The sequence below is a fragment of the Dendrobates tinctorius genome, unplaced genomic scaffold, assembly GCF_039654945.1.
Source record: "Dendrobates tinctorius isolate UK_male_01 unplaced genomic scaffold, ASM3965494v1 ptg000158l, whole genome shotgun sequence".
Lineage (NCBI taxonomy): Eukaryota > Metazoa > Chordata > Amphibia > Anura > Dendrobatidae > Dendrobates > Dendrobates tinctorius.
In genome coordinates this window covers 24,890,723-24,917,596 of record NW_027361825.1, presented here as the reverse complement: position 1 = coordinate 24,917,596, position 26,874 = coordinate 24,890,723, and the positions used below count along the sequence as shown (strand labels likewise).

General features: G+C 45.5%; 1 protein-coding gene and 1 long non-coding RNA gene across 2 annotated transcripts in view; one reads left to right on the top strand and one right to left on the bottom strand.

Annotated features, from left to right (window-relative positions):
- Nucleotides 1-3,737, bottom strand: part of PRSS16 (serine protease 16) — a 28,713-nt gene extending 24,976 nt beyond the window's left edge. The window contains exon 1 of the mRNA XM_073549132.1: nt 3,578-3,737. Coding sequence (XP_073405233.1) covers nt 3,578-3,626 — 49 coding nt within the window. The 5' untranslated portion in view covers nt 3,627-3,737. The remainder of the gene's footprint in view (nt 1-3,577) is intronic.
- A 6,759-nt stretch (nt 3,738-10,496) lies between these two features.
- Nucleotides 10,497-26,874, top strand: part of LOC141051975 (uncharacterized) — a 212,860-nt gene continuing 196,482 nt past the window's right edge. The window contains exon 1 of the long non-coding RNA XR_012220721.1: nt 10,497-10,525. This is a non-coding gene — a long non-coding RNA (uncharacterized lncRNA). The remainder of the gene's footprint in view (nt 10,526-26,874) is intronic.

Genomic DNA, 26,874 nt, shown 5'->3' with positions numbered 1-26,874 from the left:
GTATATATATATATATATATATATATATATTATTTTTTTTTTTCTATCTATGCTATTCTGGTGAGTCACTCCATGAAGTTACTGTACTCGGCTGATAAAACTTCACCCGAAGAGAAAGCCTCGCAGTGAAACTCAGTCATTTGCATCCAAACATGACATTATCAGCTCCAGAACCTGATCTGCTATCTACATCGCTCTTTATGAGTGACTAATCATGTAACCCAATTCCTCATCACAGCCATGGGGGGGGCGCCGTCAGCATAATACAGGAAGTGCCTTCTGCAAAATGTAAGTGCTCACAGAGGCTGTATAAGGGGGTGACATCCAGCATTTGCTTTATTATCTGGATCGCTTTTACTTTGTAACGGAAACTATTCAAATCCTCCTTAAAATCTCAAAACTCCTAAAACAAAAACCTGGAAATTTCTGCTCTGGAAAACTCAGCAAAGAGACTCAGGTGCACACGGCCCTTTGTCAGTTTTTGGGCGAGTTTTTCTTGCTGAAGCTTTTTTTTGTCAATAAAGTCATTCCGATAATAACATTATATGGGGAAATTGCTCATCTTACAATTCCCTAATTAAAAAGATAGAAACCAAAGTGTCACATATATGCCAAAATAACACTAAACCAACCAGTGAAATATCGTTCAGTAAAAAGCCTCCCTAAGGCCTGTTTCACACTTGCTTTTTTTTGCAGCGCGTTTTTCCCGCAAAAAAACGCATTGAAAAACGCATACAAAAGCATACAACTGCTGCGTTTTTTTCAAGCATTTTTATGAGCATGCATAAAAAAACGCAGCGTTTTTAAGCGTTTGTATGCGTTTTTAGTGCGTTTTTACCGCGTTTGCGTTTTTTTCCAACATTAGGTGGCCACTCACACTAACCCAAACCATGACTTTACTAACCCTAACCCTGACCCTAACCATAACCCTAACCCTAACCCTTAACCAAACCATACTTAACCCTAACCCTGATCCTAACCCTAACCCTAACCCTGACCCTAACCCTAACCCTAACCCTGACCCTAACCCTTAACCAAACCATACTTAACCCTAACCCTGACCCTAACCCTAACCCTTAACCAAACCATACTTAACCCTAACCCTGACCCTAACCCTAACCCTAACCCTGACCCTAACCCTGACCCTAACCCTTAACCAAACCATACTTAACCCTAACCCTGACCCTAACCCTGACCCTAACCCTTAACCAAACCATACTTAACCCTAACCCTGACCCTAACCCTAACCCTGACCCTAACCCTTAACCAAACCATACTTAACCCTAACCCTAACCCTGACCCTAACCCTTAACCAAACCATACTTAACCCTAACCCTGACCCTAACCCTAACCCTAACCCTGACCCTAACCCTGACCCTAACCCTAACCCTAACCCTTAACCAAACCATACTTAACCCTAACCCTGACCCTAACCCTAACCCTAACCCTGACCCTAACCCTGACCCTAACCCTAACCCTGACCCTAACCCTTAACCAAACCATACTTAACCCTAACCCTGACCCTAACCCTGACCCTAACCCTAACCCTTAACCAAACCATACTTAACCCTAACCCTGACCCTAACCCTGACCCTAACCCTAACCCTGACCCTAACCCTTAACCAAACCATACTTAACCCTGACCCTAACCCTAACCCTGACCCTAACCCTTAACCAAACCATACTTGACCCTAACCCTGACCCTAACCCTTAACCAAACCATACTTAACCCTGACCCTAACCCTAACCCTGACCCTAACCCTAACCCTAAACCCCCTTAACTAACCCTAACTTTACCCAAACCCCTAAATTCCATTGTCTAAACTAATGGTAAAAAAAAAACGCATGTGCAAAAAAACGCATACATAAGCATGCCAATGCGCACGTATGCTCACCATAGACTTATAATGGGTGTCTTGCTGTAAAAAAACGCATTGCGCGCGCATGCGTTTTTTTGAGGCAAATCGGACGCACAAAAAATGCAACAAGTTGCATTTTGTGCGCCCGAGCGCATACCGCAAAAAAACGCATGCGCGGTAAAACGCGTACAAACGCATGTGTATGCGCACATAAGCGCATCCCATGCAAAGTATAGGAAAAAAAAACGCATGCGCTATTTAGCGCTAAATTACCGCGAAAAAAAACGCAAATGTGAAACCAGCCTAAGTAACTAATCGGTGAGCCATTAGGAGGGGTGCGATGTAGCAGCACCAGACCTCATTGGCCTTTAGACTGTGTTCAAACAGAGTTTCTTGAGGCTTTCAAAAATCACGAGTTTTTGAAGCAGAAAGAAATACAGAAAATACTCCAGAAGTTTTTCAAGGCGTTTTCAGAACGGAATCTCTTCAAATCTAACAACTTCTCAAAAACTGTGAGTTTCTGCTCTGGAAAACTCAGCAAAAAGACTCAGGTGCTCATAACCCTTGATGAGTTTTTATAGGAGTTTTGTTTTTTTGCAGCCTCTGGATTGGACAGGTCCTAATATGGATCGGATTCCATCAGGAGACGCTTCAAACAAGTGACATATACACTGAGGCTGTGTGCACACATTGCGGATTCTGCTGCGGATTTGGTCCTGCGGATCCGCAGCAGTTTCTGCTGCTGTGTACAGTACCATTAAAAGCAATGTAAAATGAAAAAAACAGTGTGGAATTTTCCGTGCGGATTTGCTGCGGTTTTAAATCCGCAGCATGTCAATTCTTTGTGCGGATTCCGCAGCGGTTTGGCACCTGCTCCATGAGAGGTGTCAAACCGCAGTGGAAAACCGCAGGAAATCTACAGATAAACTGCAGGTCTTTTGACCTGCGGATTTACACAAATCCATGTGGAAAATTCCGCAGCAGAAACCGCAATGTGTGCACACAGCCTGAGCCTTCTTGGAGCAGAAACCGAGGAGAAACTCTCCAAACCGTCCTCAAAAACGTAAGAGTAACAGAAAGAATCTATGTGCATACAGCCACTTTTTTTTTTTCATCCATCAGACAAGTTTCTTTTTTATTTATTTATTTTTTTTAAAAACCTGAAGTGGAAAAAAGAACTCTTAAAAAACAACTTTTCTTTTATATATGAAAAGCAAAGTGGATTTCTATTAAGAAAATTAATCGGAAGAGTTTTCCCAGCAGATTTTGAGGAGGATTTTGGTGAGGATCTGCTCCAAGAACTCCATGCAGTCGCACAAGGAGGGATTTACAGTAAAAAAGATATGCAAAAAAAAAAAAAACTGCAGTATTTATCTTACAGCATTAACTAAATACTTTTGATCGAGGAGATAGAGGGTAACGTTTCTCTTTCCGGAGAATGGCATGTCAGAGTGAGGAGACTTAAAAGCCATGCTTGCTCCTCTACGAAATTAAATATGTGGGCGGAAAAAAGGGCTGCATAGAAATGCACGCAAGCCGCAAGATCCGATCCGAGTGCCGGCGGCAGCGCCAGGTTTTCGTGCGAGTCTCTCGCAAGTGAGTATGAGCCCTTTGGGTGATATCGGTCTGCACCGTATAATAGATACTGCAGGCATTTAATTTTATATTTTCAGGAGGGATATATAGTTATGATGAGAAAAGTGTAGTATTCTACTCACCCCCATCCACCCCACCCAGGAGCAGGACAAGCAGCCACTCAGCAATCATTGTAGGAAGATGAATGTGAAAGGACACAGCTTCCTACTCACAGCAGGCGGATAAGCCTCACAGTCACCTGACACATCCCATCACATGACTCCTGAAACTTTTCATTGGCTCCAGAAGTTGCAGAGTCAGTCTCAGTTTTTTTTTTCTTTCCTTTAGAAGCAGCAGATGGCACATGACCAGAGATTTAACCCTTCGCCACACTTTTAGTTCCCATTTTACTAGCAGCAGACGAAAACCCATATCGTGCGCGTCAGTATTAATTTTTCACGTTTCAGCAGGTTATGCAATTTTTCTGTACATTTTGTATGAAATCCTCGCGGTTTTCAAAATCTCTGCTTGCTGCTCCAATAGAAATTCGCTTTCAGGTATTGCAATTATTTTTAATTCTGTGCGATAAGTTGCAGTAAACAGCGTAACTATAGCATGTAGAGAAGCCTATGGAAGGCAGTGTGTTATACCGTGTGAATGACTAGAGAGATTCGCCGCACACTCTGTTTCTTGGTGATGCAAGTGTCTTTATTTTGTGCGTACAAACAAAATTAAAGGTGACTTTGACGTATGCGACAAAGTAAGGACGTTTCAACCCCACTGGGGTCTTTATCAGGCCTCTTTCACACATCAGTATTTTTGATCAGTATTTCTATGCCAAAACCAGGAATGTCTACAAAATAAGGAACAGGAGTCAGTCTTTCAATTATATTTTTTTCTCGGTAAGTTCCATTCCTGGCTTTGGCATACAAACACTGATGCAGAATACTGACCAAATACTGACGTGTGAATGAGTCTTCACATTGTGGTTTGGTACTTGAAATGGAAGGGATACATTTGAAGGGGAAGAGTTGCAGTTACTGCTGTGTTTTGCTGACCCAGCAAACCAAGACAACACAGCAGATTTTGCGCTCGCTTGCGGCTACTGAAAGCGGAGGAGTTAGGGAAAGCGCCCTGAATACTGGTCTGTGGCGTGCAGTGAAACAGGACAGATGATCAGGAGGGGTGCACGCAACTGAGTCGCACCCAAGTGATGCAAGGGATTGTGGAAATTGGCGTGACATCAGCGGATGTCAGCGGTGGGGTGATGCTGAGTGAGCGGTCAGCGATAGCGCCGCTTACAGGCACAAATGACAAGAAATATTTACAAAGACACTTGTATACAAGGTTTAAATCAGTGGGGGCATTATAGAATGTAATGGACAACCTCTTTAATATCTGGTACAGAAACCTTTGTTTGCAATTACAGAGGTCAGACATTTCCTGTAGTTTTTGACCAAGTTTGCACACACTGCAGTAGGGATTTTGGCCCACTCCTCCATACAGATCTTCTCCAGATCGTTCAGGTTTGTAGCCTGTCACTGGGTAAGGCCGGGATCACACTACCTTGTGTGATGCGAGAAACATGCATGAGTCTCTCGCATCAACACCCGGTCCTCAGCGCCGGCAGCAAAGCCGGGTGTTGATGTGAGAGACTCGTGCAAGTTTCTCGTATCAATATATATAAAGTGCTCTCAGTGAGAGAAACAAAATAGGAATCTTGTGGGTATGATACCTTTTAATGGCTAACAAAATATAGTGAATGATAATACAAAGCAAGCTTTTGGGACTGCTTACGTCTCTTCTTCAGGCTCCAGCGTATTGAGAATTTAACAAGAAAACAATGGTGTGCTTGGTTTTAACGTAACTTTATTCTTTCATTTACAAGTTTCTCTTTGTCATGTCACAGAGGTTAACATGTGAGGAGCTGATAGAAATTGTGTTGATGTCTGGTGAATGCAGTACCCGGGTCATCGACGCAGATTTCAATGCAAGACACACTACATGAGAAAACTCTCACCATTCCCATTTTATTTAGGTGTATTAATTTAAAAGGCCCACACAAAAACGTTTGCCTCATCACTGAACATAATGTTCTGTGTAAACTGAGGGTCCTGTTCCAATTTTTGTTTTGCCCATTCTGCAAATTCAGCGCGCCGATCTGGGTCACCAACCATTCCCATTTTATTTAGGTGTATTCATATAAATGGACCACCCTGTATAGACTGTATATATATATACAGCTCTGGCAAAAAGTAAGAGATCTCTGCAAAATTTTCTCTTTATAGGTATATTTTTGAGTAAAATGTAAATTGTTCTTTTATTCTATAAACTACTGACAACATGTCTCCGAATTTCCAAGCATTAAACTTTGTATTTGCTTTCAGAAAATGAGAACTGTTCAAAAGAACAAAAAAATGCAGTGTTTGCAGACCTCAAATAATGCTAAGAAAACAAGTTCATAATCATTTAGAAACAACAATACTAATGCTTTAACTCAGGAAGAGTTTTGAAATCAATATTTTGTGGAATAACCATGATAATTATTCACAGCTTTCATGCGTCTTGGCATGATTTCCACCAGACTGTCACACTGCTTTTGGGTGACCTTATGCCACTCCTTGTACAAAAATTTAAGCAGTTCTTTTTGGTTGATGACTTGTGACTATCCATCTTCCTCTTGATTACATTCCAGAGGTTTTCAATGGGGTTCAGGTCTGGAGATTGGGCTGGCCATGATAGGGATTTGATGTGGTGGTCCTTCATCCACACATTGATTGACCTAGCTGTGTGGCATGGTGCATCGTCCTGCTGGAAAAAACAGTCCTCAAAGTTGGGGAACATTGCCTGAGCAGAAGGAACTGTTTTTCCAGAATAACCTTGTATGCGGCTTGATTCATGCATCCTTCACAAATAATAACCTGCCCAATTCCAGCCTTGCTGAAACACCAGTCCTCACCAAATTTCACAGTGGGTGCAAGACACTGTGGCTTGTACGCCTCTCCAGGTCTCTGTCTAACGATTAGACGATCAGGTGTTGGGCAAAACTGAAAATTATATAAATTATATAATATGTATTATATAATTTTGCAGCGCAAATATATATGTGCTGAATCAGCAGCGAGTATCAACAATCCCCTACCACAATGGGGTATTATTCCTAAAAAAAGTATAAATATATAAATATACTCGCGCTTTGATTCACTCAACAAAACATTACTGATAGTATTTACCCTAAAAAAAAAAAAAGTACCTGATTTTTATTTTGGTTTGTTGAAAGATGTTCAATAGTGGACGAAGAGAGACGTGGCTATTTAGCAAATGCCTGCAATAACCAAATGAATATTAAAAAGAGAGACAGACCATTAGAACCTAAACAGAGGCACCAAGGAAAAAAAAAAAAAAAAAATCCCCAAGAATTCCTTGGTATACAATATATGTGTTTTTGGCACTATTTAGCGGAATTGTACCCAGTTAATACAAGTTGTCTATCCCCCAAGTTCGACTCTAATACCATAAGGATACACTTCTAAATATAGGATAAAAGTATCTATATAAAAACTCAAAATTTCCTTGATCTACGGTAGAAGTATTTTGGCACTATTAAGCAGACACGTGCCTAGTTATTGCAAACAAATTTTCTCCCAAATTAGATTCTCATAATGTGAAGGTACATTCTTGAACATATAAAACTAGCGCTATGGATTAAAAAAAGCGTCTTTTTACAAAAGCGCTGTCAGTGCTAGAAGCATATAAACTCAGGAGTTCCTAAGCGGTAGGAGTATTATGGCACTATTAAGCAGACATGTGCCCAATTAGTTCAAGTGAGTTTGCTCACAAATTCAACTCTCATACCATGAGGGTGCATTTGTAGATATAAAAAATTGTAGCGCTATAGATTAATATAAACATCTCTATGTAAAAGCGCTGCAAGTGCTAGGGTTAAATGAACGGGCAGAGTCCGATACCTTTGTGAGAGAAGCGTCTTATACAGATGACTGGATTCGATGTTTGTCTTGTGCTTGCCACTGAGCAATAAATCCTGAAGCTGTGTCCCAGCCGAAGATGAGCTTGCTGGGTGAACTGTTGAAATGAATAATAGCCGCAGAGGGCACGGTGAGCGTCGGCAGGTTCTATAGTTAGAAAGGACCTGTATGACGTGTTCAGATACCGTGACTGGCAATGTCACGTGATCTTCACCAAGAGACTATCTCTTGGTATCGGACTCTGCCCGTTCATTTAACAGACCGGAAGCGTCTAACTAACCATTGGCAAGATAGATAACCATGGCTGCTACATTAAGGATGGACTGGAGAGGGGAAAATCTAGTGAGGGGGAGGCCAATTAATAGAGCGTTACAGTAGTCCAGGCGGGAATGGATCAAGGCAACAGTGAGGGGTTTTGTTGTTTCCATGGTGAGAAAGGGGCGGATTCTAGAGATGTTCTTTAGGTGCAATTGGCAGGAGCGGGTAAGAGATTGTATCTGGGAGGTGAAGGAAAGATTGGTGTTAAACATAACACCCATACAGCGTGCCTGCTGCCGGGGGGTTATTATGGTGCTACTCATGGAGAGGTAGATGTCAGGTTTAGGGAGGTCAGTAGACGTCAGGAGCAGGAGAAGTTCAGTTTTGGAATGGTTGAGTTTCAGATAGAGAGCGGACATGATGTTGGAGACTGCGGACAGACAGTCACTGGTGTTCTGTAGTACAGCGGGGTGAGGTCAGGGGATGATGTGTATAGTGAGGTCAGGGGATGATGTGTATAGTTGTGTGTCATCAGAATAAAGATGGTACTGAAAGCCAAATCTGCTGATGATCTGTCCAATTGGGGTCATGTAGAGAGAGAAGAAAAGAGGGCCAAGGACTGAACCCTGAGGGACACCAACAGTGAGAGGAAGAGGAGAAAAAGGGGAGTCAGTGAACAATACACTGAAGGAGAGGTCAGAAAGATAGGAAGAGAACTAGGAGAGACCAATGTCCTTTATGCCTATTGATTGAAGCATAGAGAGTAGGAGATGTTCGTCAATAGTGTCGAAAGCTGAAGAAGGCCAAGAAGAATGAGCAGAGAGTGGTCACCATTACGTTTCGTTGCCACAAAGTCATTAGTCACTTTGATGAGTGCACATTCTATAGAATGTAGGGGTTGGAAGCCGGACTGTGAGGGATCTAGGAGAGAGTGAGTGGAGAGGTAATGGGTAAGGCGGCAGTAAACCAGGCGCTCCACGAGTTTAGAGATGAAGGGGAGATTGGAGACTGGTCTGTAGTTATTTATGCAGGATGGATTGAGAGAGGTTTTTTTTGAAATAATGGAGTAATGATAGAGTGTGTGAAGGAGGAGAAAATGCCAGAGGGACAGTTTGAAGATTTTAGTTAGGTAAGCAGTGACAGGAGGAGTGACTGGAGGAGATGTGAGGGAATGGGGTCGGTAGTGCATGTCGTAGGATGAGAAGAAGAGAGGAGCCTGGATACTTTTTCTTCTGTGACAGGATCAAATGTGGAGAGTGAGCCAGAGGAGATGCAGGGAAGGATGGGAGTCACAGCACTTGGTGGCTGGGAGTGGATTTCCTGACGGATATTCTCTATTTTCCCTATAAAGTGGGAGGCCAGGTCATTAGCACAGATGTCTGTGATAGGGGCCTGTGTTTTCAGGCTGAGGAGGGAGTGAAAGGTGTTGAAAAGTTTTTTGGGGTTGTTGGATAGTGAAGAGATCAGGGTGGTGTAGTAGGTCTGTTTGGCGAGGTGAAGGGCAGAGTTATAGGTTCTTAACATAAATTTGTAGTGGATGAAGTTTTCTGGTGTGTGAGTTTTCCTCCATAGGCATTCAGCACTCCTAGAGCATCTGGAGAAATCAAGTTTGCGATGTGAGCCAAAGCTACTTTAGTCTGTGATTGGAGGTTCTGAGTGTGAGGGGTGCTACTTGGTTAAGGGGCCTTCTGAGAGTGTCATTGTAGTGGTGTACAGCCAGATCAGGACAGGAAAAAGAGGAGATCGGGGACAGTGATGAGTGTAGGGAGTCTGAAAGTGTATGAGGGTAAATGGCTTGAAGATTTCTAAATGTGTGGTAGGTCGGAGTGTTCTGGGGTGGGCGAGGATTTGTAAGCATGAAAGAGAGAATGTTGTGGTCAGAGAGGGGAAAAGCTGAGTTATCTAGGTAGGATATTGAACAGAGCCAAAGACCAGATCAAGGGTATTACCATCTTTGTGTTTCTCAGAGGTTGAAAGCTGTGAAAGGCCAAGAGAAGTGACTAGAGATATAAGTTAGGATGCAGATAGGGAGGTGGGGGCTGTTTATGGTGGTGTTCAAGTCTTCCAGGATAACAGTTGGCAATTCTGAAGACATGAAGTCCTGCAGCCAGGCAGAAAAATGGTCAAGGAACTGGGTGGGTCAGCCTGGGGGACAGTATATGACCGCTACTCTGAGATAGAGGGGATGGAAGATCCTGACGGTGTATCGTTGCCTGACGGGATCATTGTTATGCTGGAAGACCCAGCCACGTCCCATCTTCAATGCTGGTACTGAGAGAAGGAGGTTGTTGGCCAAAATCTCACGATACAGTACTTAACCCCATCCATCCTCCCTTCAATACGGTGCAGTCGTCCTGTCCCCTTTGCAGAAAAGAACCTCCAAAGTATGATGTTTCCCCCACCATGCTTCACATTTGGGACGGTGTTCTTGGGGTTGTACTCATTCTTCTTCTTCCTCCAAACACAGCAAGTGGAGTTGATCCCAAAAAGTTCTATTTTGGTCTCACCTGACCACATAACCTTCTCCCATGCCTCCTCTGGATCATCCAGATGGTTATTGGTGAACTTCAAATGGGCCTGGACATGTGCTGATGCGAGCAGGGGGACCTTGCGTGCCCTGCAGGATTTTAATCCATGATGTCGTAATGGTAAAGTTTGAGACTGTGGTCCCAGCTTTCTCCAGGTCATTGACCGTTATCCTGTGTAGTTCAGGGCTGAATGCTGAACTTCCTCAGAATAATTCCTTACCCCAGAAGGCGAGATCTAACATGGAGACCCTGAACGATTGACAAGTCATCTTGTGTTTCTTTTATTTTCTAGGAGGGCTTCTTAAATAAAAAGTACCAGGTATGTGAAAGCCAAAATTCTTGCTGGTTGGTTGGTGTTCAAAACTTATTTCATTCAATGAAATGCAAATTAATTATGTAAAAATCATACAATGTGATTTTCATGACTTGTATTGTTTAAGATTACTGTACTTTTTTTAAATTTTTATTATGCATACCCCTCCTCACATGTAAAGCACCATGGAATAAATGGCGCAATAATAATAATAATAATAATATGAACACATAAACATATATACGAGAAAATTGGATGACACTCACACCGCTCTTTGATCAAAGTCTGATCGGAATACTCGATCTGTTTTTCTCACACGTGGCAAAATCGGACGTGTGAATGAAACTTTAGTCTCCCAGGCTAGCATGCTGAGTTCCAAAAAATATGTGAGAGATGAAACAATGGCTGGTTATAGTCACTTAGAGGGAAGATAAAATAAAAATCATTAAAGCATCATGAAATCAATAGATATATATTCCCTTACCACCAAAAAACATTTATATACAGTATGTATATATGTTATGTATTATAAATTTATATATACAATCATATATGGTGTATATAAATTTTGCTTTTTGTCATCCATTTTTCTCTTATGTTTAGAAATAAAAAATAACTTAAAAAGATTCTCCACCTTCTCCATTAGTGACACCCCATGAAAATCGGACCCCACTTGTATGTTGTCTGAGTGCGGTCCAATTTTTTACACGAACCCTTTGACTTGCATGGCCTATTTTGATTTTTCATTCCTATCAAAATCAGACGTGTCAGTGATTTTCCATGAACCGAGTAATCAGGGACATGTGAATGACCCTATAGACTATCACAGGTACAAGGTCTATCCGTGAAATCAGATGTGAGGATGAACTCTTAGGCTGGATTCACACATACAGTATGTATTTTGTGGTCCATGTACAGTGAGGACTGAGATGCTCGGACCGGCCTCAGGTCTCCTGTCCCAAAATCCAATAGCCTCACATAAACGTAAACATGGAAGTGTGAATCCAGCCTTGGGTCCCTTTCAGATGGACATGGGTTAAAATAAAACACTACATTGACTAATGTTATTTAGTCAGGATGTTCAGATGAGATTTTTTTTTATACACGGACTAAAAAAAAATTTCAGCATGCGCTAGTGTCTTCTGTTTTTTAGTTGATAATCAACCATTCAAGCCTATGGGTGCAGGAGAAAAAAACATACGGATCATGATGTCTAAAAACAGATACTGTATGGATGTTAAAAACGGACATGATAATACGGATCAAAATAGTTCTTTTTTTCTCAATGTAAATTGGACGATTTTTCATACACTCATCTGGCAAGGAGACTATTTGACTGTGACCTAATAGGCAGATAAAGGCAGGACATCTGGGGGCCATCGAGGAGGATGATGGGCTGACAGAAGAAGCCTTCTCCTTCTGTCAAACACTTTAAATGCCGCGGTTGCTATTGAACTTTGGTACCAGCAGTTATGACTGAAACCCGAGTGCATTGGGCAGTGCTCGGGAGATCATCATGGTGGATATATCCTTCATGGTGGGGGAAATAGCACCCCACTCATGATGGGTATATCTGATGATAAGGGGTTTACATAATGCAACATCAAAATAACTGTGCTAATCCGAAAAGGTAACAGAAGCTGAACACCATAAAATTAATAAACTTTATTATGACATATCATGAATAAAAAATTGTTAAAAGGAAGATACATTCCAATAACTGCCAAACTGGTCAAAAAATCGAAAGATCATATTTTATGTAAATTTCCAAAGCAGGAATTAATATAAAGCCCACAGTGATAAATATGTCAGCCTGAAGGTATATACTAAATGAGTGTGTACATCACTGAAGTGAATGTATACATATACAACTGGTACATAATTTTATGAAGACTAAGCACAGGTATCTATAATAGAATGGCATAATTCCATATAAGATTCTCATATATAAGAAAAAAAAACGGTAAAAGCACAGTTGCCAAAATGAGTGTTCTTATAAGTTAGTGCCTACTAATAGAAAATAGTACACCATAACAATTATAGCCATACCACACCTAATATCTCCTGACAATAATATACATGGATGTTGGTTTGAACTAGTGCCCAAATCAGTGTTGCTATATTTGCTGCAGAGAGCAAGGGTTAATTTAAGGTGCATGTGCACATATCCAAAAACATGAATCCCTGTAAGTCTCTGTTCTGGCATAGATTAAGGACACATGAAAAAGGTGCAGACAGTGCAAAAAGGGGTTAATAGGGCAAGGACATATGACCTGAGTGTAGCAGTGCAGCTCCCAGAAGCGTGTTTTGCGTTAGCTTTGTCCCAGGGACAAATACCTGGTTTACAAATAACAGTATCACTGTGCTTGATTGGCCAGCAAACTCGCCTGACATTAACCCCATAGAGAATCTATGGGTTATTGAGAAGAGGAAGATGAGAGACACCAGACCCAACAATGCAGACGAGCTGAAGGCTGCCATCAAAGCAACCTGGGCTTCCATAACACCTCAGCAGTGCCACAGGCTGATCTCCTCCATGCCACTCCGCATTGATGCAGTAATTGATGCAAAAGGAAAGCTGGTGTTATAAAGTATTCTAATTTCCTGAGATAATGACTTTTGGGTTTTCAATGGCTGTAAGCCATAACAAAAATAAACACGTTAAATAGATCACTCTGTTATGACTTTATATAATACTTGTTATGAACCCGTTCTAGTTATAAACCCGTTCTACACCCAGGTGGCGAGCATTTTTGTTGGTATATGGTCTCGTGTCAGTAGCTTGGAGGATTCCCATTCAAAATTAAACATAACCTTTAATAATTCATTAAAACCTGAGACATCACATAAACAACACATAAACAGACATAATAGTGCTCGTGTGTATCAGTGCTCATTTAAAAAATGGTTCGGCCTCACCATTACTCATGGACAAAGACGCCCAGGCGTATTTTTCAGAGGTCCCCTGCCGGGTATTCGGGTCCATATAGCAGCACAAGACAGCGTGTGGAAAAGGAGGTTAAAGGGTTACAGGTGTGAAGTTTTCCCTATCCTCCCTGTCGTGCCCAGGTATTTCTCCTGCCCTTACAAGGACAGGCCCCAAATGGACCCTATAGTGTCACCCCCAGTCGTCAGAAGGGGTATTTGCTCCCTACGCGTTTCCTCCCCAATAACGGGGATTCATCAAGGGAGTTATACAAATAGATATAAGGGGGTTTAAATATATTTGTCCATAAAGAAAAAGAGAAGGCCCCGCAATGGCTGGGTGCCTCAACTAGCAGAGTGACTGTCCATATCACTGCCAAAAAGTAAGTCTTTTTCGTATATGGTCTCCCATCCTGGTATGTGCTGCCCCCCTCCTATCCTGGTGTGCATGGCACCCCTCATCCCTATCCTGGTATGCATGGTACCCTCACCCCCCCAATCCTGGTAAGCATGGCACCCTATTCCTCATCCTGGTATGCATGGTCCCCTCAACCCCCAATCCTGGCATGCATGGTACCCCCTTATCCCTATCCTGGTATGTATGGTCCCCTCACCCCCCTATCCTGGTACGCATGGCCCCCTCTCCCCCCCAATCCTAGTATGTATGGTCCCTTCACCCCCCAATCCTGGTATACATGGTCCCCTCACGCCCCTTTTCGTGGTATGCATGGTCCCCTCACCCCCCTTTCATGGTATGCATGGTCCCCTCACCCCCCTTTCGTGGTATGCATGGTCCCCTCACTCCCCTTTGTGGTATGCATGGTCCCCTCACTCCCTTTCATGGTATGCATGGTCCCCTCCCCCTCTTTCTTGGTATGCATGGTCCCCTCACTCCCCTTTGTGGTATGCATGGTCCCCTCACTCCCCTTTGTGGTATGCATGGTCCCCTCACTCCCCTTTCATGGTATGCATGGTCCCCTCACCCTCCTTTCATGGTATGCATGTTCCCCTCACCCTCCTTTCATGGTATGCATGGTCCCCTCACCCCCCTTTCGTGGTATGCATGGTCCCCTCACCCCCCTTTCGTGGTATGCATGGTCCCCTCACCCCCCTTTCATGGTATGCATGGTCCTCTCACTCCTCTTTCGTGGTATGCATGGTCCCCTCACCCTCCTTTTGTGGTATGCATGGTCCCCTCACCCCCCCTTTCCTGGTATGCATGGTACCCTCACCCCCTTTCGTGGTGTGCATGGTCCCCTCACCCACCTTTCGTGGTATGCATGGTCCCCTCACCCCCCTTTCGTGATATGCATGGTCCCCTCACCCCCCCTTTCGTGGTATGCATGGTCCCCTCACTCTCCTTTCGTGGTATGCATGGTCCCCTCACCCCCCAATACTGGTATGCATGGTCCCCTCTCCCCCCTTTCCTGGTATGCATGGTCCCCTCACCCCCCTTATCCTGATATGTATGGTTCCCTCACCCCTATTAAACTACACACTTACAAAAAAAACATTTATAATCACCCTTCTTTCCTGTGCTCCAGCGCTGTCACGTTCTGCTGGAAGCCGGGGGAGGAGTCTGGTGCCGGAGTACGCGCATGCCCATAGCTCTGTCCAGAGCCATATTGCTGAAGACACACTGCAAATGTGTCTTCAGTAAAATGGCGCCGGACCGCACTATGCGCATGCGCGATTCCGGCCACATACCGCCATCTCCGGGCACCATACACACTCCTCACCGCTGGATGCCTCATTCTATCTGGAGCCAGACTGCGCAGGCGGGTCGCGTTTGTGCAGTCTATAAAGGTTTCGGACAGAGTGATGCTTAGCCCGTTATATTAGATATGAGTTTCACTTTTTGTATTGAAGAACTGAAATAAATTAATTTTTGATAATATTCTAATTATTATTATTATTTATTTATATAGCACCATTGATTCCATGGTGCTGTACATAAGAAAGGGTTACATACAAATTACAGATATCACAGTAAGCAAACTTACAATGACAGACTGATACAGAGGGGAGAGGACCCTGCCCTTTCGGGCTCACATGCTACAGGATGGTGGGGAAGGAGACAGTAGGTTGGGGGGTTGCAGCAGTTCCGGTGTTGGTTGAGGTGATATCTCCGGTAGTGGTGAGGAGGTAGTGGGGTCATTGCAGGCTGTAGGCTTTCTTGAAGAGGTGGGTTTTCAGGTTCTGTCTGAGAGATCCGAATGTGGTTGATAATCGGACATGTTGGGGCAAAGAATTCCAGAGGATGGGGGCTATTCGGGAGAAGTCTTAGAGGCGGTTGGGTGAGGAGCGAATAAGTGTGGAGGAGAGAAGGAGGTCTTGGGAGGATTGGAGATTACGTGAGGGAAGGTATCGGGAGATTAGTTCAGAGACATATAGGGGAGACAGGTTATAGATGGCCTTGTAGGTCAGTATTAGTAATTTGAACTGGATACGCTGAAGGAATGGAAGCCAGTGAAGAGATTTGCAGAGGGGAGAAGCGGAGGAGTAGCGAGGAGAGAGGTGAATTAGTCGGGCAACAGAGTTAAGGATGGACTGGAGGGCGTGCACAAGCATTTTAGTAGATTGAGGGTTGAGGAAAGGATGGATTCTGGAAATATTTTTGAGCTGGAGGCAACAGGAGGTAGAAAGAGCTTGGATGTGTGGTTTGAAGGACAGAGCAGAGTCAAGGGTTACTCCAAGGCAGCGGACTTCCGATACTGGGGAAAGCGTGATGTCATTAATTGTGATAGATAGGTCAGGTAAGGAAGATCTGTGAGGAAAGATGATGAGTTTGGATTTGTCCACATTGAGCTTGAGGAAGCGACAGGAGAAGAAGGAGGATATGGCTGATAGACACTCTGGGATTCTGGACAGCAGAGAGGTGACGTCTGGGCCAGAGAGGTAGATCTGAGTGTCGTCAGCATAAAGGTGGTACTGGAATCCATGGGACTGTATGAGTTGTCCCAGGCCAAGGGTATAAATTGAGAAGAGTAGGGGTCCTAGAACAGAGCCTTGGGGGACTCCAACAGAGGGTGGGATGAGGAGGTAGTGTGGGAGTGAGAGACGCTGAATGTGCGGTTTGAGAGGTATGAGGAGATCCAGGATAGGGCGAGGTCTTTGATGCCAAAGGAGGAGAGGACCTGTAGTAGGAGGCAGTGGTCAACTGTGTCAAATGCAGAGGACAGGTCTAGAAGCAGGAGTATAGAGTATTGTCCGTTTGCTTTGGCTGTAAGTAGGTCGTTAGTAATTTTGGTCAGGGTTGTCTCAGTGGAGTGATGGGGGCGGGAACCAGATTGTACTGTAGATTGTCAAAGAGCAAGTTAGATGAGAGGTGGGAGGAAAGTTCAGCGTGGACGTGCAGCTCCAGGAGTTTGGAAGCGAATGGGAGCAGTGATATCGGGCGATAGCTGGACTTAGCGGTTGGGTCGAGGGTTGGCTTTTTAAGGATAGGCGTGATTGTGGCATGTTTAAAAGCAGAAGGGAAGGTACCAGATGTTAGCGATAGGTTGAAGAGGTGGGTTAGGGATGGGATAAGTGTGGTGGTGAGGTTGGGAAGGAGGTGGGATGGGATGGGGTCACGTGCACAGGTTGTGAGGTGCGATTTGAAGAAGAGGCGATTAAGCTCCCCTTCAGTGATGTTGGAGAGGGAGGTTATGGGGTTTGGGCATTGGTCTGTTATACAAAGGGGTTGTGGTGGTTGAACAATGAAGACTTGCCTTGTTTGGTCGATCTTATTTTTGAAGTGTGTGGCAAAGTCCTCAGCAGAGATGAGGGAGGTTGGAGGGGGCAGTGGCGGGCGGAGGAGAGAGTTGAAAGTTTTGAATAACTGTTTGGGATTGTAGGATAGGGAAGATACGAGGGTTGTGAAGTAGGCCTGTTTAGCAGAGGTGAGGGCAGATTTGAAAGCGAGTGTTGCCTGTTTGAATGCAGTGAAGTCGTCTTGCGAATTTGTTTTCTTTAGAGTTGAGCAAAACGGGTCGGCCAAATTCAGAATCTGCCGACTTTTGCTAAAATCGGGTTTCGAAACCCGACCATAGCGTGAGATCGGCCATGAGGTCGCCGACTTGAGCGCCAAAGTCGCGTTTCCCACAATCCTTCCAGCGCCTATTTTCAGCCAATCATGAAGGACGCACACTGTGGGCAACGCGATTACGTCGGCAGCGGCCCCCACCATGTTAGAGAAGGGCATGCAAGTGATTGGCTGGCTTTGTGTGGCGTCACAGTGCCTATAAAAGGCCGTGACCGCCGACCGCCATCTTACTTCTGCCGATCTTAGCATAGGGAGAGGTTGCTGCTGATCGTTCTCAATAGGGAGAGTGTTTAGGCAGGGAAAAAGTAAAAAAAAATAGCTTGTGCTAATAGCGAATGTCACTCAACACACACAACAGTATAGTGTGCAGTGACAGGGGAGGATATATTTGTGTGCAGCAGCTCTGTTGGTTATTAGGCTGCCTTATAAGGCTCCCTGATGGCTGCATTGCTGTTTGCACACTACTGTGCAGAGTGCTTTTTTAAAAGCAAAAATATTTTTATTCCTTTTTTCTGCACAGTTACCAATCCTTCATTTTTTCACATTTTTTGTGTGCAGCAGCTCTGTTGGTGATTAGGCTGCCTTATAGGCTCCCTGATAGCTGCATTGCTGTTTGCACACTGCTGTGCAGACTGCTTTTTTAAAAGCAAAAATCCTTTTATTCCTTTTTTTCTGCACAGGAGATACTGAGCGTACATTTTTTCACACACTGTATAGAGGTGTACGCTCCTCACACACTACCGTGTATCGGCTGGTATCACGGACAAATACATGCTATATGTGTGTGACTCCGTAAAAAATACACGGAGATTAACCTTTTTTTTTATACATACACCACATAGAGGTGTCCGATTATCAAACAGTATCGGATATCTGGTGTTCTTATTACTGTCACATCTACACAGAGTCAGCGTGTGTGTGACACTCCATAAATACATATACGGACATTTCCATTTCTTTATACACCATATTGAGCAGTCTGATTGTCAAACAGTATCGGATATCTGGTGTTCTTATTACTGTCACATCTACACAGAGTCAGCGTGTGTGTGACACTCCATAAATACATATACGGACATTTCCATTTCTTTATACACCGTATTGAGCAGTCCGATTGTCAAACAGTATTGGATATCTGGTGTTCTTATTACTGTCACATCTACACAGAGTCAGCGTGTGTGTGTGACATTCCGTCAATACATATACGGAGATTGACAGTTTCACTAACAATGTATACAGCTGTACACCTCTGATACAGTACTGTATATCTGCTTGTTGGATTACAATGAAATACATACTGGGTGAGTGTCTGTGACTCACAAAATATATACGGAGATTTCACTTCTTACATACACCTTACACAGCTGTACGCTACTCATACAGTACCATTTCTCTGCTAGTATTTTTGGTACATTTTCCCAAACATGAGGAAGTCTGGTGGAAGAGGCCGCGGACGTGGGCGGGGGGGGAGGGCGCAGCTGGTACTGATGGTGGTGGTGGTAGTGGTGCATCGGCTAGTTCTGGCAAAAGCACAATAGCAGCTAAGGCAGGAGGTGTTGAGCCTGTGTCATCGTCTGGCACAAGAAGGCCTTTAAGGTTCCCTTTTCTGGGAGTAGGTAAACCGCTTTTAAAGCAGGATTATCAAGAACAGGTTTTGGCTTACATTGCCGAAACAGCCTCCAGCTCTATTGCCTCTTCTGAAGTTACAAAAACTGCAAGCACAGAGTCGTCAGTGCAGGCCTCTGGTCAGGAACAACACCTTTCGTTGTGTCCTTCACCCACACCAAAAGTGAAGGATGCTGCAGCACACACTTCAGATTACTCCATGGAGCTCTTTTCCTCTTTTCACATACCATTCCTGGGTTATCAAGTCAAATCCTGAATTCCCCAGTCCAAGATGAATCTGACATGGAGTGCACTGATGCACAGCCACTGCTAGACGAATCTGCTGGTACATTCACCCACAGCACTACATTGCCCTCGCAGTCTACTGAGCTCGAATCAGACCCTGATGAAACTCAGGTGCCCCTTCCCGCATACTATACCACCTTACACGGTGACACAGAGGAAGGTGCAGATGACATTGAAGACGAGCTCATGGATGACCCAGTTGTTGACCCGGATTGGCATCCATTGGGGAAAGAGGGTGCTTGTGACAATAGGTCAGAACAGGAGAAGGATCTGCAGCAGGCACCGTCATCGCAGCAGCGGTTATCCGGCAGGCCCGTAGCTGTCAAAAACTTGGCAAGAAAACTAAAAGAGTTGCAGGACAGCTTGGCCAGAAGGTAAAATTAGCACAGCGTGCAAGCCCTGAAAATTTGTACCATAGTAGGAAGAGTGCAGTGTGGCACTTTTTTGAACAAAATCCTACTGATGACGCAAAGGTTATCTGTAAGAAGTGCCGAAGGACCTTTAGCAGAGGGAAAAGTCTAAGAAATTTGAATACCAGTTGCATGCATAGACATTTAACCAACATGCAATTACAAGCGTGGACGGACTACAAAAGCTCAGGTAGCACATGTGCACCTGCTCCGACTCAAGTTAGCCGGCAATGCTCCATCGTTTCCCCCACTGTAAGGCCACCGCTAAGCACACCACCATCAAGAAATGTTGAGGTGTCGTCGATAGGCCAAATCAGTCACGCAAACACAATAGTTTCGCGAGGAAACACTGAATCTAGGGCATCAACACCCTCACCATCACCAACCCCTTCTCAGTCCATCATGTCCAATGCTAGTTCCCCCATATGCAGCTCTCAAGTCCAGCTCACCCTACCATACACTCTGAGTTGGACAAGAAAGTACTCATCCTCTCATCCGCGTACACTGGCTTTGAACGCCTACATTGCCAAACTGATCTCATTAGAGTTGATGCCCTTCCGTTTGGTAGAAAGCAAAGCTTTCCGAGAGCTCATGGCCTACGCTGTGCCACGCTATGACCTACCCAGTCGGCACTTTTCTCGAAAAGCCATCCTTGTCCTCCACCGGCATGTGAAAGACTGCATTGTGCATGCACTAAAACAATCAGTGAGTGGAAAGGTGCACCTCACAACAGATGCATGGACCAGTAGGCATGGCCAGGGCCGTTACGTGTCCATCACTGCACACTGGGTTAATGTGGTGGATGCAGGTGTGGTACTAGCAGGTACACAGGATGCAGTGATGAGTTGCGAGACGGTTTGGTGCTTTTGGTAATAATGTTTATAGGCCTAGAGGTGACTTTACTCAGGCTCGGCCTGACCCACCAAAAGGGGTAACAAGGGTTGCCCTCGCAGGGGCTCAATACCAGTAAACACAAACAGAGTAGAACACGACTACATCCGGTGAGAGCCGGTCACTATAGGGCCGCGGTATGGCCGACTATGGGTCCTTAACTATATAGTCAGCTTAGCCGTCCTGACGTCCCTCGGCGTTCTGAACGGTGGCTCTTCGGCGGAGCAGCCGCTGGGCCCAGCTGCTGAAGAGTTGGCATAGTCTTCGAACGTTCCGCTGCTCCCGTGGCGCTGGGGCACCTCCGGCCCCGGAGGAGTCCTTGGACGAGTAGACCGCAGCGCCTGGACGGGGGCAAGTGGCAGCGATGTGGGGTGGCGGGTGACAGGCCACCTGTGCAGTTAGCAGCTGCGACGGGGAATCCGCGGCAAGCAGAGGCTCGGCCCCTGCCGCGGATCGGAGCGGGACAGTGGTGGCAGCCGACGGCACTGGGCTTGCCGCGACCACGGGTGAGGGCAGAGTGGCTGCGGGCAGTGGGAGACAGGCCGCAGCCGGGGGTTGGAGTGAGGCGCCAGCGGCCGCTGGTGTCCGTGGGTAGGCCGCAGCCGCAGGCAGGAGCGAGGCGGCAACGGCCGCTGGTGACCACGGGCAGGCCGCAGCCACGGGCTGGAAGAAAGCGGCGGCCGCTGGTCGACGCGGGGCAGCGGTTCTTGGACGGTAGTCTCGGCGCCGTCCCACTGATGTCCAGAGGAAGTATCCTGTCTCTGGCCTCCTTCCTGGCTCTGGTGAGTCGTTCTGGCTCTCAGTCGCTCCCACGATCTCCTGCTTCTTCTGTCTCATTCTGCTGACTCACTGTGAATCTTGTTCCCCGCCCCTTTTATATTGGCTCCTCCCCCAGTCCACCTGTCAGTCTCCACGGTTCGTCCCTGAACTCTGTCCCCCGGAAACAGCTTCCCCCGCAACCCAGGTGACGGTCCCCTTGGTTCCGACCCAGACACTCAACGGGGACCTTCTCTCCCACACTGGCTGCACAGGGGACAGCGGCGGTGGAACAGTGCTGCCTAGCCCACGGTATAGGAAACAGTTGGGTGTAGGCATTCGACCCTCCTCCTCCAGAAGCGAAAGCTCGTCGACAGAGCGCAGTCGAACGAGCACTCCATCCACATCTGTCAGTGTTGCACACGAAGTGTCCCACTATCGAACAGCTAGTGGTAAGCGGCAGCAGGTTGTTTTAAAAATGATGTCTTTGGGCGACAGTAGACACACCGCGGAGTTACTGGCCGAGTATTTGCATCGACAAACTGAGTCATGGCTGGGCAGTCTACATCTTGAGCCAGGCAAGGTGGTCAGTCATAATGGGCAGAATTTTGTGGCAGCCATAGCCGTTTCAAAACTCACACACATACCTTACCTGGCTCACACCTTGAACCTGGTGGTGCAGTGCTTCCTAAATAATTATCCAGAGTTAACAGCCCTGCTCCATAAGGTGCGAAGACTGTGCTCGCACATCCGTCGCTCAAACGTCCACTCCAGTTGTATGCAGAAGCTGCAGTGATCACTCAACCTCCCCAAGCACCGCCTAATCATTGACGTTGCTACAAGATGGAACTCCACCATGCACATGATTGAGAGGCTGTGCGAACAGAGGCAGGCTGTAATGCATTTGTGGGAGGATACACGGGCAGGCAGTTTGAGGACAGACATGGAATTGTCGGGTGTGCAGTGGTCAAAGCTGAAAGACCTCTGTAAAGTCCTTCAGCGTTTTGAGGAATGCACACGGCTGGTAAGCGCAGACAACGCCATCATAAGCATGAGCATACCACTTATGCGTCTGCTCATGCAAACTTTGACGCACATTAAGGATCAGGCGTCTGCAGCTGAGGAGCAACAGGAGGAGGAGGAGGAGGAGGGAAGCCTTGATGACAGTCAGCCATTGTCTGGTCAGGGAACTGTCGTGGACGAGGTGGAGGAAAAAGAGGAAGATGAGGAGGAGGATGAGGGGGATGATTATTTTGGGGAGGAGGATGCTTCTAAGGGGGCAAGAGAACATGTGGGCGTGCCAAGGTCAGGTACAGGGTTTGTGCGTGACTGGAGGGATGTGGATTTGCCAGAAAGTGCTCCTCCACCCACCACTGGCAGTGCAGCATTGACACCTGGAACCTTGGCCCACACGTGTGACTATGCCTTGCGGATCCTAAAAAGGGACCCCCGCATTGCCAAAATGATGAGGGATGACGACTACTGGTTGGCCAGCATCCTCGATCCACGCTATAAAGGCAAATTACACATCATGCCACAGGAGAACCTAGAGCTAATATTCGCTAACAAACAAGCAACTCTGGTAAACAGGACAGCACACAGCAGCAGAGTTGGTTCTCCCACGAGCCGTAGTGGGCAAAATGGAAGAGGTGTTCGTGGTGCACACAGCCGAACTGGCGTTGGAGACAGGGGTTTCCTGACCATGTTATGGTCTGATTTCTCAAGTCCCGCGCACACGACAGCTAATACAGAATCGATTGCAAGTGACAGGAGACAGCAGTTGTCAACTATGGTTACAAACTACTTCTCCTCCCATATCGAGGTTATCCCTCACAGGTCATTCCCCTTTGATTATTGGGCCTCAAAACTGGACACATGGCCTGATTTGGTACAATATGCCTTACAGGAGCTTGCTTGCCCTGCTGGTAGTGTGCTATCTAAAAGAGTCTTCAGTGCTGCTGGATCAATCCCGACAGAAAAAAGGACCCGTCTGTCGACCCAAAATGTTGATGATCTAACCTTCATTAAAATGAACCATGCATGGGTTTCAAAAGATTTTGTCCCACCCTCCCCTGATAACACATAGGTTGCCAGAAAAAAGGCTTGCTTTTGTCCTTCTCTTCCTCTGACTTCTCCAATTCCTCCATTTGCAGCAGCTGAAAGTTCAGCCTACACATCAACATATGCCATTTTTTAAACCACCCGAAATGGGCTGCCCCCCCACCCCAGGCTCGGGGTCAACAGCTGCCGCAAGTGCTGCTGCCCTGAACAGGTGTGTGGCCCAACCCTTGGGCGACGGCACTGGCACAGGGCCTCTCATAGTACAATAAAGTGTCTCTGACGGTGGGGGGGCCCACTGACCGTCAGACACACTGGCGTACTATGAGGGGCCCTGTGCCAGTACCGGCACCCACGAATGGGTCCCCCCTGCTTGCTCAGGGACACAGCACTTGCAATACTTACCTCTCCCTGCTCCACCGCTGTGTAGTCTGGCCAGTTAAATCCGTCACAGGGACAGCCACTACAAATTTGGTGTACTGATCGATGATGGTTAAGATGTAGCTATGTTCTGTCCTGCTGGCCTCTACCTTCAGATTACCATTGGCTACCATTTGTAATGGATGTCATCTCCCAATCGGATGCAATGGTGCTTTATGATCACTTTTCACATTTTTCATAGTCACAGACGTGTGACATTCCTGCCACCATTTTTCAATGTGTCCTGTCATGGCAATCCAATAGATTCCCCTACGGCCTGTGGCTTGTGTGTTTTGCACTCCAAAATGACCAGACAGATCATGATAGGCAGTGAGGACCATGTCTACAGCTCTCCCTGTGATCACAATTTGATGGAGACGAGTTACGGTGATGGGATCGAAGCAACTGCGATACAGCAACCCTTTCTTCACTAATTTGCGTTTTAGCTGTATCCACAGTTAAAGTTATTGAGGGTCAGCATCGCCTCTGCAAATTCTCCCGGGAGGTTTTCCTGTGATTACAAATTCAAAAACATCTAAAATCACTCGACTTTACGTCTGTACTTTTATCCATCTACCTTCCTCTAGCGGAGAGTCTGGACTGGCAGACTGACACTGAAATATAAACGAAGATTTCAAAGTACTCCAACACTGTACACTGGTGTACGTTTCGAATACATTTCCCTTTTTCTCATTTTTATATTCGGATGTAATCCATACTGAGCCTGTGAGAGTTTGTGTCTTACTCTGGTAAAATATAAGAAGATTTAAAATGACACCAACACTGTATGCAGCTGACCGATTGTAAAACATTACCCTTTTTCAAGTTTTTATATTCTTGTGAATTCCATACTGAGCCTGTGAATGTCTGTCTGTAACTCCAGAAATATATTTGTAGATTTAAGATTAACCCAACACTGTATACAGCTGTACGCTTGTGATACCTTACCCATTTACTGCTTTTTATATAGTGTTCTAATCCATACTGGGCCAGTGAGAGTCTGTTTCTGACTCTGGAAATATCTAATGAGATTTACAATTACCCCAACACTGTATGCAGCTGTACGCTTCTGATCCATTACCCGTTTACTGCTTTTTATATTGTGTAATCCATACTGACCCTGAAAGCGTCTGTGTCTGCCTCCTGAAAAAAATAAGGAGATTTATAATGTTTAAACAATACTATTTGTCCCTTGTATCTGGTGATACAGTAACCTTTTTATACTTTATATATTCTTTGCTAATGCATACTGGGACTGAGAGCATCTGTGTCTGCCTCATGAAATGTCAATGGAGATTTAGAATGTTTAAACTATACTATATATACCTTGTATCTGGTCATACTGTACCCTTTTTCAACTTGTTACATTATTGTCAAATCCATACTGAGCATGTGAGCATATGTGTCTGCCTCCTGAAATACATATGGAAATTTTTTTGTATTTTAAGTAGACTATATATACAGTACCTTGTATCTGTTGATCCAGTACCCTTTGTGCCCGAAATTCATCCTCCACCCACCACTCAAAATGCATCATTGACATCTGGAACATTGGCACACATGTGTGATTATTTCTTGCGGATCTTCTTTTCATATTATGGTGTGATCCATACTGAGACTGTGAGAGGCTGTGTTACTCTTGAAATATATATGTAGATCGCCAAATGACCACAACATTGTATACAGCAGTACGCTTGTGATCCATTCCCCTTTTACTGCTTTTTATATTGTTGTGTAATCCATACTGGGCCTCAGAGCGTCTGTGTCTGCCTCCTGAAATAAATACGGAGATTTTGAATGTTGAAAGTATACTATATATACCTTGGATCTGGTGATACTGTACCCTTTTTATACTTTTTAGCTTGTTGTCGAATCCATACTGGCCATGACAGCATCTGTGTCTGCCTCCTCAAATATATACGTAGATTTATAATGTTGAAACTATACAATATATCCCTGCTATCTGGTGTTAAAATGAAATGCCACACAGGGCCGGGAGTTACTCAGCACCCGGCCTTTCAGGCTCGTTTTAGGGGGAAGTATGTCACGGTGGTGATTGGGACCTGGTCCGTGGCCCTGGGTGTCCAATAAAGAAGATGACCGTTCAGATGACGGTGAAGATGGTATGATAATTAATTTGGAGAAGGGGGAACGTGACGCCACCCGTGGTACTCGGCTAGGGTAGCTGACACTGCAATGCAGATCCTCTGTGCCGGTGTTAAAGCAGACAAGATGAAGAAGCTCTCCACGGGCAGAGCTGTATCCCAGGGGAGTTGAGATGGTGTTTGTGAGCCGTTGATGGTGATGATGAGTGTAGCGTGTGCAGCAGGCGAGTTTTAAAAGCCACCAAGGACGCAGTTGGGTGCAGTTTCTGAGTTTTTCCTCAAAAGTTTTGTGCACAAGATGACCCGATTTGTACTGTGTCATCCAAGGGAGGGGTCCGGCAAACTCAAAGGTAGATCAGGAACACCTGTTCAAGACTCCTCCTTGTGTATCCTTTCTAGGCCGTGTCTCTGCGCTGATCTCTCCCTTCCTTCCTGCTGTGGGCCTTCGCAAACAGTGTCCCAAGCTGGCAGCCACGGATCACACCGGGCGACGTGGGTCAGGCTCCGGGGTCCTTTATTCCAACTGCTGCCTTTTTGAGTATTGAATGTGGCTGCGACTGAGGCACTTAAAGTTACCTCAGCCTCCGTCTTTCTAGCTGAGCCCTGTATTTCTCCACTACCTTCAGGAGTCACCTTCCCCAATGAGGCCTGGACCTTCCTTCTCCAGAAACGGGCTTCACAGGTGGCTTATTGCACTTCCCGTGCCCTAAGGACCCCTTCCTTCCAGTCTAGGAGCTTGGACAAGATTTTTCTCTCTTCTCTGACCCTCAGCCCTCTCACAGCAATCCTGCTCTTACTCTTTCCTGTCACGGACTGACAACTCTCTAGAAAGATCCATTTACCTCAGACTAG